At 43.4% G+C, this 19,271-nt stretch overlaps 1 protein-coding gene across 1 annotated transcript in view; it reads right to left on the bottom strand.

The window, feature by feature from the left end:
- Positions 1–19,271, bottom strand: part of METTL24 (methyltransferase like 24) — a gene marked incomplete at its 5' end in the record, with an annotated part of 45,308 nt that overhangs the window by 5,118 nt on the left and 20,919 nt on the right. The window contains 2 exons of the mRNA XM_039727640.1: positions 10,792–11,020; positions 16,657–16,796. Of these exons, the coding sequence (XP_039583574.1) occupies positions 10,792–11,020; positions 16,657–16,796 (369 nt within the window). The remainder of the gene's footprint in view (positions 1–10,791; positions 11,021–16,656; positions 16,797–19,271) is intronic.

The following is a 19,271-nucleotide window of genomic DNA, read 5'->3' as shown; positions in this document are numbered from 1 at the left end:
GAGGAAGCAATTTAGCTGTATTACTTCCAGCATGAGCTCAGCATGTGGAAGTGGAAGCCAGGAAAGGCAAAACCAGCAAATGCAGGTCAGGTACAGAGGATCCCTCCAGTTCTGTGGGAGCAGGTCTGCAGTGCAAGCTTGGGAGGAAGGAGAGGAGAGCTGGCTACAGCTTTCAGGCACAGGGACAGAGCTCAGAACCTCCTCAGCCTCCTGAACTGCAGGGCTGCTCCCACAGTGTGAGAGAAAAATATTCCTCTGCTCTGGCTCCCTGTGATACCAGGCTACCATTCTGACATCAGCTGTACAGCAAGAAAAAGTCTGCTGGCCTGTGCATCAGTTTTCCCCCTCTGTTCCTAAGTACAATTCTCTATTCTCAGAAAACAAAACTCTAGAAAAAGTTGTTTAATTTACATTTTGATAACATGTCTTTGCAGGTAACAGCAGGTGCTTGGGTGTGTTTTGTTTAACTGTAACTTCCCTCTTATCCTTTTCCCACATGCAGATTTTCAGCATGATACTTCCCTCATTTTCTTTCCTCTCAAAATACATCCACAGCCCATCCTCACCAGCAGGAGATGGCTTGGATGTAAAGTCCCTTTCATTCCCTTTTATTCTAAGTGAAGGCTGTAACTGATGGCAGCCAGGATGCCACAGAGCCTAACAGCAAATTATGCTCCCAGCAGCTTGTGACTGTCTCTTCCCATGCTCCCTGTGAGCAGTGGGAGGGGGAAACATCCTGCCTCTCTCTCAGCCATCCGCTGGGGAGACAGGACTGCTGGGGGCCTGGCCAGAGCAACACGAGGGCTGAAATCAGGAGAAAAGTCAATCACCACTGCACAGTGATGTACAGCTCCAACCGGCAGCTCTTCTCTTTCAAATTACTCCCCTTCCTTCCTGCTCACATTTACACCTCTCTTGGTGGTCTGTGCAGCCAGTCTCAAACTGGCTCTGGAACAAAAGTGTCATTTGAGATTATACACTCCCAGTGTGGCATATCGGGCATGTCTTCAAGAATCTGCTTAAGGCATCAAAGTCACAAAGCTGATTTGTGCAGTTGGGTGCTTACAGGGTCTTTGGTCTTTTTTTACAGTAAAGGGCAACTGTCCAGTTGAAGTTACTCATACAATATCCACATCACTGGAACAGAAAACCTGCACTGAGTGCAGGCAAGCTCTGTACCTCTGCTCTCACCACTGATTCTCCACAGCCTCACAAGTGACAGTCTGTTCTCCCAGCTCTGGTGATGTACTTCCATGAACCCATTACACAGCAGGAGCAGGATATTAAGTAATGCTATGTTTACGACTTAAATCAGAGAAAATGTTTCAAAATAATATGTAAAAAAACTTATTTAACTTTCTCACAGCCAACTATCAGTACAGCAACAGCTTGCCAGATGCAGGTAATGGCCCCAGACAAATGCACCCACCCAGAAAGTCCATCCAGCACACATAGGAGGCATCAATCTCAGCTGCATGCTCAGGAGCACCACAAGCACTTTGCCCTTGCCCTTGCTCTCCCATGGGGGGAGAGATTCCTAGGATAGATCCATGCTGCTACCCCAAGTGTTTCCTTCCCATAGCCTCAGAGCCCAAGTCTGGGGGCAACCTGACATTTTAATTGTCCAGCTCTTCCCTTGGTCTCTGATGCCAAGATATTTCCCATATACTCTCTCCATCTGGAAGCAATTTCTCTCTGAGGACCCATTACAGAATAAAAGATACATAGACTCTGTCCAGTCCAGTCAACTGGACCAGTTAAGCAATGCCTCTTACTCCAGTGGACAGGCAGAGAAGAAAAGACCTTTTAGCTGGCAAAAGGCTTCTTTTAATGACACTTTATCAATGGATAACATAATCTTTGGACAAACACCCCCCAGATGATTTACAAGATCAGCATGGCCTGAAATCCTTTCTCCCTGGCTGCATTTGGTCAGGAGGTCACAGGTTTTCACCTGTAGCCTTCTGTCACCACAAACATCATTGTTTGTCATGGCACCAGTTCTTAGTATCTTTCCTATTTTGTGCTGGACACTGGACTAGTCAGAGACAGCAGGTCACTTGTTAATCATCTTCCTGTCATACAATAATACAGATCCCCAAGCCAGAATTGATTTTCAGAAATGTTTGATGGGTTTAGCTAGCTCTACACTAAAATGATTTTAAAGCCAGACATCTTGTCTAGCTTGCTACTCAGCAAATCCAAGGTTCCTGTACAGTGACCCAGAGAATAGGTTCTACAAACCCTCTGCATGGAGCAGGCACACACTGCACAGGGACGTGGCTGAGGGAGAAGACCTTCCCCTCACAAGACAAACTGAGCATCAAAGATCTTTGTTCCCCTTTCTTTAAACTGAGACCTGTCTCCACAGCAGGCAACAGGAACCTCACCACTAGCTGAAGACTCAAAGTGATGCTTCCTCAGAGGAAATGGTGAAAAGTCACCATGAGGACATAAGCCCTCAAACAGTGACCTCCTCATCTGCTCTGAGTAGCAGCAGCTCACAAATGTGCACCTCTGCTCAGTAACACTGTGCTCCAGCTCCCATTTGCACCCTGCTACCTTTTCCACTTTGCATGACTCTCCTGCTGTATGCTGAAAGATGAAAACAACCCAGACCCCTTGCCTGGTCCTTCCATCCAATGTCTAGATTGTCCAAGTAGGAAAAATCCCATAAACAATCTGCAGAAACCCTGACTTTAAATAAATTAACAGCCTGACCAGCTGCAAAATCTCTGCCAATGCCTATGCTGACTGCAAACAGACATTGAAAACACTGCATGCACTCCTGCAGCAGCTGAGCTGGAAGCACAGCCGCTCTGTGTGCAGCCCTGGCTGAGCGCAGGAGCCGCTTTGCAAAACGCGCATTCAGCCAGCTAATCCTGCAGGAGATGTCCTGCTGCCCACCCCCAACAAAGGGGGGGAAACCCTTTCCTTTCTGCTCTTTTGATCTGCCAGACACTGCTGGGTGCCTGTGGGAACGGATATTTACTCAAAAGGATAAATGGTGTATGCTAGACCCTCAAGCCTCTTCATCAGAGGGGAACAAATATTTGCAGTGTGTTTGTGCTGCACCAAGTGTGGATGGTGGGACACAGCTCCGTGCTTGCATAAAGCCACATTATCCTGGTCTTGCTGAAAGTGAAAGCCAGCAGCAACAGGTCAAGCACACTGCAGCACGACAAGGGGGCTCTCAGTGCAGGAGGTTTGCAATAGAAGGCAAATAGTGAAGCAACAATTGATTCCAAAGCCCTGAGGAGCAAGACCTGCAAGTGTGTGTGTGCTTTGCAAGGGACAGAGAGCTTAGGCTACCATAAAACAGTCGCTCAGAGTAAACAGAATTTTGGCTGCATTTTGGCCTTCTATAGTTTATTAACACAGTGCCCATGGGGGCCTTCAAAATGTAAGTAACTGAAGAAAGGAACCAGAGTACCATCTTCAAAAAATGTCCACCACACCTTAAAGAACATCTCTTGCAGGATGAGAATCAGCAGCCCTGGTATATCCAAGTAGCTCCAGTTAAATCTGGTGGAGGACTTGGTTCCCATCTGCACTTGCCAGAGCAATAAAGTCCTTTGAGACTGCATCCCTCCATGGGGATCTATTTTTTTTTCATTCAATTTCTGGTCTAAGGTGCCAACCTGCCTCCCTTCTGCTTCACTGTTTGTCCACCCTGCTATTTGCTTGCAATCATGACAGAAAGAAAGCTGCATGTACATTCCTGAAAACATGAATAAAAACCATCACAAAATGCTTGCACAACTCAGATTTCATCTGGGACAGGCAGGAAGAACTGCTAAGCCTTTGACCTCTGGATTTCAAATTTTTGAGAACAGAACCTTAAACTGCTGTCAGGTCAAAAGAGAGACCAGAAAGGATCCAGACACTAAGGTGAAAGTATTGAAACAAGATATGGCCAATTCCAATGACAAGAACTTGTAAACCATGACAGGAGGAGGGACAAATGTGGGGAGAAAACAAAGTACATTTTTTTAGAAAACTCCTAGAGGTTCTGAACAGGGCATTTATCTGAAGTGCTTGTTAATGTCAACACCACTGGGAAATTGTGAGAAAGATGGCTAGTGGAGAAAAAATTGGGATGCTCATAGAAAGGGGTTGCTCTCAATTCTCACTAAACCCATGCCACACCACGGACCACCACCCTGATCAGATATTCAGTACCTGGGCCAAATTAAAACTGTAAAATTCACATTACTGTGTCTAAGCCAAAGGTTAGTGGCTTAAGGAGGAGCTGGGGAGTGTGCATACAGGTCTGAGCTCAGCAGGTACCTGCAGCTGGTACCACTTCGTGAAGCAGGGCAGGCTCCCCAGGCTCCTGCCGAGCTCCAGATTTGGCAGGAGGAGGGAGCAGGACTCCCTGGTTTCCTGCAGCAGCAGCACAGCAATGCTGACTCCATGGTGCCTGCAGCGAGTGCCATGCTCCTCTGAATGCAACTCTTACACACTGAAATAGTCAAATAGGAAGGTGGAATTGAGCACAGCTTGCACAGCCCTCTAGCAAAACTGGGGGAAAGTGGATTTTTACAACCTGATTTTTTTCTGAAGGGTCTTAACAATCACAACAAAGGCAACAAAAAACAAAAAAAGGAAAACAAAACACTAAAAAGAATTGTCCTTCCCTTCTAATTTTTAGCAGACAATAATATGCTTTGAAAGTGCCTTTATTTCTTTTTTTGAAAGATAACCTGAATAAGTTCTGCTTCAACAGCGCAATACTTCAACACGTTCATTACAATTCAGGTGTTGCACTAGGCCTTTTCCTAGGGGAAGACAAGGCTATGGATTGCACCATATTCAGCCAGTGGTATCATTAAAAAGATCTTTCCTCCATGCCTGACAATTGCATACTGAGCAGCACCTTCAGGTCGCTGTCTAGAAATACCAATATTCTTAACAATGTCTTGAGAAGTGCTCCTGGTGGAGAGAATTTAAATGAGGCAAAAGGAGACATAAGGGACCAAGAGAAAACCTGTAAAGGAAAGTGCATGAGGCACTTTGTGCACACAACACCAGAAGCAAGAGGTGGTGAGCAGTAAATCACTATCCAAAGATCTTTGCTTCCAGAAACATGAGGTTGTCAAGCCTATTTTTAGTTGCAGCCAAACTTTTCAATCTACCTACAATTAAAATACTTCAGGCAGAAGCAGACCCAGCTGATTAAGCAAATATAGACCTATCATCACCTTGATTTCATTATCCCTGAAATGAAAAAAATACATACATGCAGGAAAGAAACACTGTGCCATGAACTTGTGGATTACTCGGGCAACTATTACAGGGCTACAGAAGGCAGTGTTTCCAACTGCAGGTAGAAACATCTGCACCAGCTTGACTGCCTCTTTTCAGCAAGGGGAGTAAGATTTGCCAGCTGTCTGAGAGACCCCCAAACACAGGGTTCCCACGTGGCTCCAGTTAGTGCTCAAACTGCAGCAATGTCTGCCCTTGAATGAGACAAACTGCACCATAACAGTTTAGCTTGAGTCTATAAGGACCTCAACAGCTATCTCAAATGTAGAAATTTAAGTTAATGGAGGTGAGGTTCGTGCTCCACCATCCTGTGCAGGTCATTTATTTAGACTATAAGCTCTAAGTGCTATGGTATTGCATCTGTCTGGTGCAAAATGGGGCTTTGCTAAGCAGAGTTACTCCTTCTGCAAATAGGTCATGACCAGCCATTTACACTATGAAAAAAATCAGTGTTCTGGGACAAAACTCTTTATACTGTGCCATTCAGAAACCGATATAACAAGGAGACAGTCTGATGAGTCACAAAAAAGCAAACAAGATGATAAGCAATAAGTGCAGACATTTCCAGGGAAGGACAGTCAGGACATTTCCAGGAAGAAGGCAGTCACAGCCTGAACCTTAGCAGAGACACCATTGGGACTTATGAATAGTACTGATTGCTGATGCTCCAGCTGCAGGAGGGGCAGCACAACACAAATAAGATGTTACGGGAAATACAGGATCTCTCATGTTGGAGAAATCTTAGAAAGGCCAGTATGATAACCCTACAAAAGCAAAGGCTGTTCTTCACTGCTATATATAGATGGTAAATAACAGCTGCAGAAAAAGGGCCACTTAAGCTTAGAGACCATTGATTGCACAAGAAAAATTGGATGTAAAAATAATGAGGCTAAAAATCAGATGAAGGGTGGGTTTTTTTCCTTCTAGAATTGAGATTTTGGAAAAGCCCCAAATAAGCATAAAAAGCAAAGAAAAAATTAAACCCTTTCAAGAATTCAGAATTCCACACATTTACTTTAGGATTTGTGATGCAACAATTCAAAAGACCTGGTCTCATTTGTTCTTTCTGACAATAAGCCACACGTAGCAGAGCAGATCTGAACTTGTGCCCCCTATTCCAGCAAAGTGATGGGAGCTGTTCCCCAGCTGCAGCAGCACCAGGGACAAGGACTCATGTCCCTGCAAGAGCTTCTGGGCTCCTGAGCTCCTGGTTTCTCATCTTGAGCTGAGGATTCCACATCAGGACCAGTCTGCAGGTGCTCATCAGCTGGTGCTGAGGTCCTGCTGGGAATTGAGACAAGCTGAGTGTGCAAACACTGGTGGCACCCACACACCGAGCTAGGGCACAGCGAACCTCAGTGAATGCAACTCACACCAAGCAACCCCCAGGCTTCCTGGGCTCTACCTAAGTCTAGCCTTGCAAAGGATAACCAAAGTTAAATGGTTTTGTCTAGGCAGGGTCAAGAATCCAAAAGCTTATTCTGGCCCCTACAGCCCTAAGGTATGCATAGTAAAGAGTAATTACACAGATTTCATTGCTACAAAACTTGAACATGGACATTTCCCAATCTAAAGAGTTTATTTTTTATTTTGTTAATAAAATCACCATGCACATCTAAGCTGTTACACATTTTCTCTGGACTTTTATATATATTTGTGTGCTACCACCAGAGCTGATTTTAAGTAAAAATGGTTAATCCTTTCTTTAATACTTGTCCTTTCACATCAGCCTTCACAAAGCTGAAAGCAGCATAAAATAAATTCTATAGTCTCTACTTGAGGAGAAGAGCAAGTGATAAATTACTTGCCTAGGAGGAGATGATGTTATTAATCAAAATGACTTCAGGGTATAGTGTTTTGAAGTTGTGTTGAGTATTAAATAACAGGTGAAGAGTTTTTTCCTTTTAAAATCCTAAATTGAAGCCTATTCAATAAAAAGAAGCAAAATTATCCAAGTTGTTACAGAAAAAAAAAAATCTTCATGAATAGAGAGTGTAAATTAAAGCCTTCAAATTGAAATCAGGATGTAAAGATTGATTTGCATTTCTTTTCATAACAAAGAATGACACAGTTTGGTCTTTTACACAATTTTTTTGAGATAACTTGAATGTCAGGAGTTGAACACAGCTCTGCTGTCCCCTGAAAGTTACAGCTATGAGCACTTCCTGATTAAATTAGGGTTTTACCCAGCATTCTCAGATTCTGCTTTGCAGATTAATTTGTTTTACAAGAAACAATTTCATTCACTGGCAAGCCATACTGCCAAGGAATGCAAACTCATAGCACTTACTGAGGGCACGACAAGAGACTTGTCCTGCAGAGCTCCAGAGGGAGGAAAACTGCTACTGAAATAAGAATTTGCATGTGTGACCACTGTCCATTTGGGACAGAATAAAATCTTGCTTTTTTTCCTGCTCCTCAGGGCCTTTCTGTGGAAGGTTTTTAATTGTGCTTCACAGCATAATCTTTGGAATACAGAATACACTTAGTAGCTTGGTTTGAATTGCTTGTTAAGGGTTAGCAGTGCATAGAAGCAGGACAAGAGCCAACAGACATGAAAGGAAATCAGGGATGTTCAGACCAGATATATGGAGAAACATTTTCACGAAGAGAACAGTCCAGCACGACAACAGATGACTCAGAGAAGCTGGAAAATCTCTGGTCTGGAGAAAAATCAGACCAGATTGGTAAAGCAAATTTTTCAAGACCAGATTGGTAAAGCCTTTTACAACCTGATCTGATTTCACAGCTGACCTTGCTTTGAGCAGAGGACTGAACCACAAGCCATTCAAGATCCCTTCTGACTTGAATTATCCAACAACTCTCTAGAAAGGAAGCTTTTCATGAATCTATCATTAATCTATGGGAAACACCAGACTGTAGCATCCTCACCCCTGTAGGTAGTTAGAGAGTAGGAAAGTGAAAGCTTTCATAAAGCTGAACTCCACTGCCATAAGAATCATGGCCCCTCAGTGGCTTTCTCCCTTTTTTCCCCACTGTTCATCAAGAGTGCCCTACAGAGTTTGCATGTTCAGCAATAAAGTTGAGGGCGGGGGGGGAGGATGAGAAAGGCAGATGAGCAAGATCAATTTTTACATCTTTATGCTTTCCTGTGGCTGATAAAAGATTGCTCTTCTCAGAAGATACACCAGTAAATTTTCAGTCTAGATCTGTATATCAGGAAATAAGGCTCCCATGACATCCTTTGGAGATTATTCCAGGGCTTAAGAGATTTCACACTCTAATGGTTCCCAAAAATACTCTGACTACGTTTCCTTTGTCAGCCACATCCTAATATATTACTAGATAAGTCCTCTGCCTCCAGGCTATTTACAATCCTCGGAGAACCGAGGACTGTTTTGCCACATAGCCAGTTAGAAAGATCAAGTTCTTCTAATCTTTTCTCACATCCACTCTGACTCCAAAAAGTGTTTGTATTTCTTGCCAGAATATCAGGGTGGCTTTTCCTGGTGTGGATGAGGTCCCAGTATTGCCGGAAGAATAGCAGGTGTGCTCTCATCTGAGCTAGGGTGCAAATGAGCACATCTAAGTTCTTTCGTTCTCTTGCACACAAAACCCCCAAAATGCAAGTTTTCAAGACTAGAACAGCAAGAACTCCAGGAGATGTTGTCTGTGCAGCCTTCATCAGCCTGATTTTCTAACATCAGTGGAAGTAGTTTCAGTCACTTGTAGGGTCTTGGATCAAGTCCCAAATCTCAAAGAATAAAAGCATGGATAAAATGAAGCATTAACTTCAAATGCAGCTGCCTGGAATTCCTGCCTTGAAGTGGGAATGGAACAACGTTGAGGGTAGGCGGAAGGGTTTTTTAAATTAAAAATGGGACGAAGAGCATGTTTTAATTTTCTAATTGAAAAAAAGTGCTTTGGAAAATATTCTGTGAAACTGTTTTGAATTAACTTATTTATTCAGCCAAGGGAACATTCCACTCACATTTAACAGAAGAATGGTGTCTCTACACAATATACAACTTCTCAGGCTGCCTTCCTTCTAAGTTAAAGAAAACCTAAACAGAAAAATGTGAGGACAGTCAGCCCATTCAGGTATTTCAACACCAGAAAGTCTCAGAGTGTGTAACACCTTTATCCCCACTGGGAGAAAGTCAGCTCCTGACTTTGCTAAGCCATAGGTTTGCACAGGGGAGCTCCTCAAATGCTACCAGAGCAAGAGGCTTTATACACTGTTCATAATGCACCAAAACACTTAACCAAATCCCATGTCATAAGTACACAGCTAGAGGAAAGCCTGGTTGCATGAGTTATGTGTGCTTATGTTCCTTGGTTGCCATCCAGCCCACTGTTTTCAGAAAGTTACACACTCAGAATTCACCCCTACATCCTTCTCTTTCACAGAAGGTGTTACAACCACTCTGTTCTACCATGATAACCTGACACTGGCCTCAGCAGGTCTGGTATGTCACAAGACTTGTACACTTGTTCTGGATCAGATCATTAGTTTTTTGCTGTGTGACTAATTCTTCTAAAACCAAAACAATGCAAGGCACACATCAAAGAAAAGCCATCTCTGTCTCCCCAGATGTTTCACTAATGCAAAGCCTAGTACAGTTACAGTATCACAAGGAAGAAGAAGATAAAGGCTCCTTTTCTCTGCTCTTATCTTCAAAATGTTCCAATCAGTAGAGCTGATCCAAAATAAAACATTTTTTAAAAAGTAAAAATCGAACTGAAAAGGACATCTTGCATTTTAAAATAATAAACCAAACAAACATTACACTGCTTGCTTTGTAAATCTTACAGAAGAGCACCTCCTTAGCCCAGGCTGCCTATTCCTTGAAAAACAAAGACAAGCAGAACTAGCTGCAGGCAATGAAGTATATTAGCATTTGAATTCATGTTTGTATATCCTCTGAAGGAAAAATTATCTTAAAAGCAACCTAAGAACTTCCTGAAATGTATTATGGCAACATTTATTTGAGATTTGTAGATTCCTGATGTCTTTATAGTTCCTTAGAAACAAACTGGAAATGCTAAAAAAACACCCCACCGATTGCTGCCAATTTCAAAACAGGATGTTTTTGTTTTTGAGGACTGTAATTAGGAACAGTGACCTTGAAAATGTAAACAAACCATCCATTACCTCTTCTCTTCTAATTACTGCTGCAAATATTGTTTTCTCTTTATAAACTTGTCTGTGTGAGCAATTTAGTTTTCATACTCAGGCAAAGACCAGAACTTCCACAGGACTAAATGTGCTGGCACCCAATGTCACCAGATAGTTCAAGGAAAAAGGAAGTGAGGAGGAGAAAGAATTTGCTATACTGCTAGGGATTTAAAATCATTGTGGCTGTTATCAGCACACAGAGAAATCAAGAGAGAAAAGGCACCCCTAAAAGAAATGCATTACAAGTACTGCTGAAGAAAATCCACTATCAGGAAAAGAGCTTGGAAAGTGCTTGGTCTCTTCGGGCAGCAAGAAGGGAGATCTGGAGCTTTCCCAACACCTAACCCTGCAGCCAGAAACCTGACATGTAAGCCCTTCCTTACCTTCTGATGTCCAAATTCATTCAACACTGTGCCCAGCTTCTTTGTGTTGCTGTGAAGTTTGTGGGCTGCAATGGCTGGGTTGGGATCCCTCCAGTCAATGGAGAGGCGATGGTACCAGAGGTGCTGGCCCTCCTGAATGTGAGCGGCCTTGATGCTGGGGTCGAAGCGATGCACCTCGCAGCCACTGTTGGCCATGCTGAGCTCAAACTGGTTGTCATCGTGGCCTAACCTATGCAAAAAAAGAAAAAAAAAAGAAAAAAAAAGGAAAATAAAGCAGCTGTAACTATTAATGTAGCAAAAAGAACTGTTAGTGAGTAGGACGTTCTGAGGATGAATTAACTTAACTTGAGGAAAATTCAAACTCAATGCAATATTAGAACTTTCTAGGCAAGAACTAAACCACTTTTAGCCAGGCTGATAACTTTCCCAAAGAGCTTTTCCTTAATTTAGAAGTTGGCAAAATTTGTACAAAAGTAAATTAAACATTGGGATCTTTGTGCTGTCATTATTCATATTAATATTTTATGTTTAAATATATTTCTTTATTTTCAATTTGCTTTTTTTCTTTAAAAGTTTACAATACTTTCCTTAGTCTCTGCTGCACAAACTTCCAATAACTAAACATAAGCAGAACAGAAAATATATTTAAAAAATATGCAGTACTGCTTTGTAAAAATCTGGCATATTTCATGCCACACCTGTCACCTGTTACAAACAGGACCCACAGTGACCACCAGTACAGAAAAGGTACAAGAATCAAATGCCTCTCTTTCTCTGTGGACAGGAAGACACAGATTTAAAATAGCATATTTAAAAATAAGCCCTTAACACCAGTAGCAGGGTTGTTACATAAACTTGAGAGAAATATTGCTGCTAATTTGATGAAGACCCCAAAGAAGAAGAAAAATTAATAGCCCCTTTGCACAGCAGTTTTGTCTCAGTCCCTGCCTCTGCAAGAAGACGTGTTTTAAAAGGCTGTGCCATATTCCCACCTCCTACAGCCCAGTGGTTCACACAGGGTGCACTAAAACGAAAAGAATCTGGTATTTACCATTGCAGTCACACATCTGAACCACAGGCCTGCCCTACTCCGTAAAACAGGATGTTCTCTTCATTCCTACTCCTCCAAGCTTATTGCAAATGTGATTCAAATCACGCAGTAAACATTAAACTTAAACAAAATTAAGCTGTTTGATACACACGTGTAGCACTGAGAATTAAGATTTTTTTAAAATCAGTTGTACTGCAAATTGTACAACTGAGATTATTCACTCTGTACTAACAGCAGAGCATTTATCTGTTGTGCACAGACCATGACAGGGCAGTACTCTCAGATGCACTAGCAGAGCACCTGCTATGCTACACCCCAGTTATCCTAAGCAATGGTGTGGGTCTGAAATAATTTTGGCTATTTGCATCAATATGTGAAAGGTGGCACATTTTAAATCACGTCACATGCTATGGTACAACGTTAGGCCAGCACTAAATGACCTACACAGATGACACACAGGTAAGATAAAATTAATTCAACTCATGAAACAATGTATGGCAGAGCATTTGTTTTGGAAGTTACCAACACAGTATGACGTAATACTGGCCAAGCACACTGTAACAATACCCTAGGACACTGTCTTCTCCTCAGCCACCTTCCCTTTGGGAAAACAGGAGGAGACAACACAGTATGACACTTGCTGTAATACTGGCCAAGCACACTGTAACAATACCCTAGGACGCTGTCTTCTCCTCAACCTTCGCTTTGGGAAAACAGGAGGAGAGAGAGTGTGCAAAAATAGCCCAGCATGCTTTTAAGAACAACCTTAATTCACAGGGTTCCAACCCATACAGCTGGGTGGGAGGAAAAGAGAGGAGTTTTCTTTTAATATATTCAGCACACATTAGGAAAAAAGTTCAGAAGTTAACCAAGTGAATCGACATGTTTGTTTGCATGTGGCTTTCTACAGAAGGGTCAGCGATGGACAAAGAGCAGTGTAATCCCTCAGGAATGAGACAGTGGCTAAAAATGAACAGCATGGGAATTGTTGGGGACAGTCACAGTGTCAGTGATGAGCCCACCAGCGACTGATGGCCACGTGTGTCCGTGACACACTTCGAACCATACCAGCTGGCACAATCCAGAGCGCCAGATGCTTTTGGTGCAGACAAACCTCAGGCTGCCTCCAAACAGATTGCTGCTCGTGTGGACTGCAAAGGGAGTTTCATTCACAGCGGGGGGAAACAGGGAAAAAAATACAGATGAGGGTAAAGATGGGCATGATGTGTCTTCTGGCACTCTAGTTAACAGCTCAAATTTATGCCTGAAGAGAGATCCAGCCAACAGCAAATATACAGGAGAGGAAATAAAGTCCTCTCCAAAGGAACTGGTTCAAAAAATGCCTGGCCCACTTGTCATCATGCAAAGGGAAAATGCAGCATGAAAAAGATAAAAAAAAATAGGTCTCCTAACAAAGATGTAGTTACTTTAAAAAGATGTGTTACTTAAAAAAGGATCATGATTTTAGAAGGACAGTGTGGAGGTCATAGAATACCAGCGAGGCCTTTCCTCGCCCTCAGGAGAGAGCAGCTGCTGCCTCCATCAGCAGCGAAATAAAACCTGCCGAAGAAAGGGGCCTGTTTTTCCCGTGAGGGAGAAGGGAGCCCGCTGCCAGAGGTGCCCGCAGTGCCCTGTGCGGGGGCAGGGGGGCACTCAGCCCAGCGCGGCCTCTCCCGGCCGCGGGTGGGCACATGGAGGCCTCGCTGGCCCCGCTGCCGCGGGCCGCAGGGCAGCACGGCGGGCAGCAGTGTCCCCTGGCTGCTCCCAGGGGTCACCGAGGGGCACGGGGCACGGAGCCTTGCGCTCAGAATGGGCACTGGGCTGCAGCTGGCACTGCGTGAAGCATCACAGCGGGCCCTGCACCACCAGGGGCACAGCGAGCGCACAAAGGCTGCTTTGTCCCCTCTGCACGGCTCTGGGGGACACCTGTAGCTGATCCAGCCTGAAAACTGCAGGCACTCCAGCTCCCACTGCAGGTACTCTGTCCCGCAGGAGAGAGCTATGCATATAGCTACCTTTACTTGCTGTACATGCAAGTTAAGGTCCTAACTTGCTATACATGCAAGCTAAGGTCCAGCTTTCCCTTTCTCTGTTCCCCCTCCCCCCCCTCCTCTTTCAAAGGAAGATGACTGAGCTCAGCAGCTCAGGAAAAAAACCCCCTGCCTGAATCCTAAAGCTCCTACATGCACTTTAGGATGCACCTGAAATGGCATTTATGCTGTATTACAGCAAGACTCTTTAAACCTTGCTGGTAAGTTTCTGAAATCCCATTCATTTATGTTATCCCAGCTTGAGTGGCTGCCTGTGGTGTTTGTAACTGACTTAGTTTAATCTAAGCAGATTTAGCACTAATAACTAGAGCTCACTAATGCATATTGCAATTATGTATCACACTGGGAAATCCTGTCCCCCAAGCAAAAACCTTGCTGCCTCCCAGTAGTGGAAGCAACAAATACTAATCTAAAAAGATCCCCAGATGTTCCAGACACTGCTCACTCCCATTCACAAGTAACTTCTTCTATGGCATTCAAGGAGGCAAAGCTTAAGCAGCACGATTTTTTTTTATTCCAGTTTTAATGATATATGGATTTAATTCAGGATTCCTGGTAACACTCCCACTGAACTTTCACATTTGTCCTCCATCCATTTTCTCCACAATGAATGCTCTGCATTAGCAGCAGCTGCTCCCCATTTGCTCTTTATGAAACGTATGAGATAACAAAAATGTTTAAAGTGGATTTTTGCCTTAGAACAAAATTACTTTTCTGTCTGTCATAAACTAAAGGAAGTGAGTCTGAGGAGAAGAATTATGCAGCAACGAGCTCCAAAGTTTGCAGAAGTAAACTGATGGATTTTAGACTGCTTCTCCGTAACCTCAAGTATTTCCCTTTAATTTTTCAGGTGTTTTCTGTGATGCATCTTGGTTGGTTACTTACTGCATGTGTGTATCTGATGACTGATTGATGGGAGAGCCGACATCAATTTCAATCCCTGCTAAACCCTAGTGTTCCATCACTACAGAAATTCTGGCACTCATGCTCCCTGGCCCATACACAGAACAGCACCACATATAAAGCACTGGTATGCACACACTGGCTCAGTCTTGTTCAAAACCATTAGCAAAATATCTCAGTGCTGGTCAGCTTTGTGCCTAATCTGCACCTCCTAGCATGGATTAAATCAACTCTGTGTTGTGCCTAGTGGACAATTCAACAAAAATACCATTCTCAATCTACATTTGACCCTTAACAACAGGGAAAATGGACATCAACACAGGAGCTCAGGTCTAATATTAATGATTGTGCAGCTTGAAGGACAAGGTCTAGGTTAATTCCACTGAAATTTGAGTACTTTGACAAGACATCCAAAATCAGCAGCCACCTTATCCCAGACTTCCACTATAATCAAAGGAAAGCTGTACCTACCCCCAGAATGCTATTTAACTTAGCTGATTTTCCACCTGAATGTGCTTGCCTCTCCCTACTACTAGAAGGGCCCTCAGGCAATAACTCAGTACTAAAGTCAGACAGTAAACTCTGGAACTGAGCATGGGGTAACACTGCATCTCTCCTAAGTTTTATAGGAACATGAAAAGCTGAGGAGGAAAATAAATCATGCAAACCTCTATTTTGCAGTAATGCCAGGTAAGTGTAATTTGAAATATATTGCAAACAACACCCAGAAAATAAGAAGCAGCAGTAGTCAAGAGAAATCTTCTCTCTGTATACGTGATTTGTCTCTTGTTCTGCCACAGAACAGTGCTGCTGAACAAAACCTGAGAGCACCTCCCTCTCAGAGAATCTGGGTCTTTACAGCTCAAATACACTCAGTCAAAGTATAAACCCACCCAAATTAACCAAAACCACTTCCTCTGACCAGAGGGCACCCTGCCTCCCCTCCATGCTCACTGCAGGTGTTACCTGCCATGAGAAATGCCACCCCAGCACGGTTCCTTGCTATCCACCCTTTGTAAATCCACAGCAGCAAAATCACAGGAATAAACCACACTGGTTCAAGGGAGATGAAGCCTTTCAATATGCCTCTAGCTTAAAGCTGCCCCTCAGGACAGCAAGTACACTTTTATTAAGCAGCTCTACATGGTGATCTGTGTGAAATGAGCTCCAGATCCCAGTGACTGTTCTCCTAATGTATCTGTGTGCTGATGGCCTGAAGCACTGCGAGGACTGACCTCCCTCATCCTCCAGGACAACAGAATGTTTTACTATAGGGAAACAGGCTGCACGCGTGGATTTGCTACCTGTGAAAGCACTTCTTCTGAGAAGAGTGAAAACTTCACTTTCAAGTGCTGTAAACATCATAAACACTGGAAACATTTCAAAGTAAAGCCACAGCTGCCTTTGTCACTATCACTTTGGCACACGTCACCCCTGAGGTGTCCAGCAAACACTCTCCTATGGAAATGTACTGTTTTGTCCCAGAGCTGGTTAATGAAGGTTTGTAAGCAATGCTGCTGAAATCCCTGGCAGATATGCAAGTCACCTCTCCTCAAGGCAGATGCTGTAGGCTTCTTAGCTTACCCCTTTGATTTCCACCTTCCTCTCCATGAACTACCACTCACAACTCACCAGCAAGCAATTTGTTTTCCTACCAATATTAGAAAGACAAAGGAAAATAAAGACCCTCATGGAGAAAGGATTTTTCCCTAAAAAGAAAGTTTACAGAAGCACATCAACATACCTGAAAAAAGTTTGTATTTTAGAAGATAACCTTGCTGCAGCATGTGTTTTATTTATAGGGCTTTTTGAAGCTACTTGCCATGAAATAATTTCCTTTCTTTTAAAGAGAGCACTTACCCAAGTGAATAGAGACGGCATTTCTTGCTTCTGATTCGGTGGATGAGGCTAAACCTCTCATCAAGACAGACTGACCAGGGCTTTTTTGTGGGTTTGGAGTACCCTTTCAAGCTGTTCAGGTTCATGTGTTCACATGAAATCTGTTGAAATCAAAGGATATTTAATTTTAAGACAGGACTTTTAACTTGTTTTTAATTTGCCTTCCAGGGGAGAAGTGGAAAAAAGAAAAATGTTCATTGGTTTAATTTACGTCTTATTGTCAATCTGATACACAGCTACAAAGATTTGATGATTTTTTTTGCCTTGTTTGTGTGTTCTGCTTGGTGAAATTTAAGGCTTATATAATTCCCCAGAGAGCGATGCAGTTTGAAAAGCAAATAATTAAGCATTAGTACTATACCCAAATTCTTTTTTTTTTTTTCGTAAGGAAAAGATGTTTCAGCATTCAAATGTTTAATTTTTTTTTCTTTTCAAACCTTGGAGTGGATTCTGCATCCTGAATAATGTTAAAATCAAGACTGTAATTACAAAGTTGCAGCGCCTCTGCAATGTGTACCTTACCCAGAGTGTCCTGGATCTCAGCTCTAGAAGGGATTTAATCTTTACCCCAACCTCCAACAACAATGGGATTTAAGCAAGTGTGTAACTAAACAGAGGAATCATAGCATCTATGCTGAGCTTGCTTGGACATCTAGAGACTAAAGCCAGGATAAAAGCCCTGCAAAAGAAGAGATAGAGATCCTGCAGGGAGGAACACCGTAAGTCAAAGCCCTTGTACAGACCAAGAGAGCAAAGACTGAAAAGGCACTGGTTTCATCAGAAATCTGGACATGTCAAAAATCACTGAGGGGTGAAGTCAGCTTTGCCAGCAGCTGAGCAGCAGCCTGGAACAGCCAAACCCACAGGGACTGAGCCAGCAAAGTCATGGCCCTGTGAGTGACACCCTACAGAGGAGCCCTGCCTGCAGCACCAGATCTGCCTGTCCACCCAGCAGCTCAGGCCAGAATTTCACCCCCAGGACACCACATTCCACTCCACCTTTTTCCTCCAAATTCACTCTGGAAAAGGCGTTCACAGAGCTGGAGAGTGCTGCATCCTTTGCAGAACTCAGGAGCCAGAGCACAGCAGTCGATGGAGAGCTGCTACAATTTGTATGGCTCTCACCACAGCAGTGGCAAGGAGGCAAGGGGAAGCAGAAGGAAGCACCAAAGCTGTGGCTGCTTCTGCCCAGGAAAGGCTGCACTGCTCTGCACCAGCATCAGCATCCACAGTTTGTTCTTGAAGGGCTTCTCAAACCACTCAGCCCAGCCATCAGTCAGGGGTTGCAGGGCACCGGTTGCTGCCACGCAGATAAGAAAGCAAAGACTGAGAAGAGCTGCAGGAACCCAGCTGGGCCATCGTGATGAAAAGTTGTTCTTTGGGCCCAGTACCAGCCCTCGCTGCAGGAATGGGAGCTGGCACTGTCAGAAAGGCAACAACTAAAATGGTGGAAAGGACAAAACCAGGTTAAATATCAGCTCTGAGCAGAGTGTTCTCATTTTGCTCCTTTCCTTCTTCTACAGCAGATTGCAGAGCCTCAGTCCTCAGTCTTAGCCAACCTAAAAAGCACAGCTCTGGTCCCACCTGGAACCATAGAAATGAAACTATTTTACACAGAGCTGAGAGCAAAACCTGGAACCCAGCCTTTAGTGTGGCAGGCACTCTCCACCACTTACCTTATAATAAGTAAATAAAACTCTCATTCTTTAAGAAGTGTATGCTCTGAAAGATCATTACCTGGAGCTTTACATTCAAAGAGCTGCACACTGCATCACCACCTCCCTGCTCCTGCTTGGCTCACAATTCCCACAGAAAATTCATAAAAGCAAATACAGCATCTCTTCATGCTGTTCCCAGGATTCACAGTTTTAAATAAAGATTTGCACTGCACCCCACTACCCATTTTCCTTCAGTCACACAATAATCAAGGAATAAATGGCGCTGCAATAATAAGCACTAATTTAAGACACAGAAGAATAATGTACTCTCTGCAGAAAACTAAGATTCTGCAATGCTGCCACTTAATTGACTCATGGCATTATGAGCAATTACAACAGTCAGAATTTGAAGCAATTTTAACAGCTCTTGCTACTGAATAGCTCTTGCTATTAAAAAAAAACAAAAACACACACAAAAAAAACCCCAAAAAACAAAAAACCACCACCACGACCACCAACAACAACTAACTTTTTTTAAAACCCAAACAAAAATCAAACCCTGAACCTGCCTTTAGCACCATCATCAGTCTGTTGCATGATTTACTGATGCACTGAGCTCACATCCTGTTCTGGGCTTCTCCTCACTCCTATAATACAAACAACAGAACAAGAAAGATGCTTCTCCTGATCATGAAATACCAGCACCGAAAATGCTTTTTCTGGCCACACTTGACTCTGCTGACATGGCACCTTCCTGCTCCAGCAGTTTGAGCCATTCTACATAATGGCATGGGGCTGAATTTTGTCACAGTAATTAGTAGACACTTGCTCAGCAAACAAGGAAAATGACATCCCATGCTTATGTACATAAGCAGGATGATATTTGCAGAAGTGCTCATACCAGTCAAGGTGTTATCC

Source organism: Passer montanus, unplaced genomic scaffold (assembly GCF_014805655.1).
Source record: "Passer montanus isolate IOZ18808 unplaced genomic scaffold, ASM1480565v1 scaffold11, whole genome shotgun sequence".
In the NCBI taxonomy this organism is placed as follows: Eukaryota; Metazoa; Chordata; class Aves; order Passeriformes; family Passeridae; genus Passer; species Passer montanus.
Note: the sequence above shows the minus strand (reverse complement) of the source record. Positions and strands in the feature narration are given on the sequence as shown.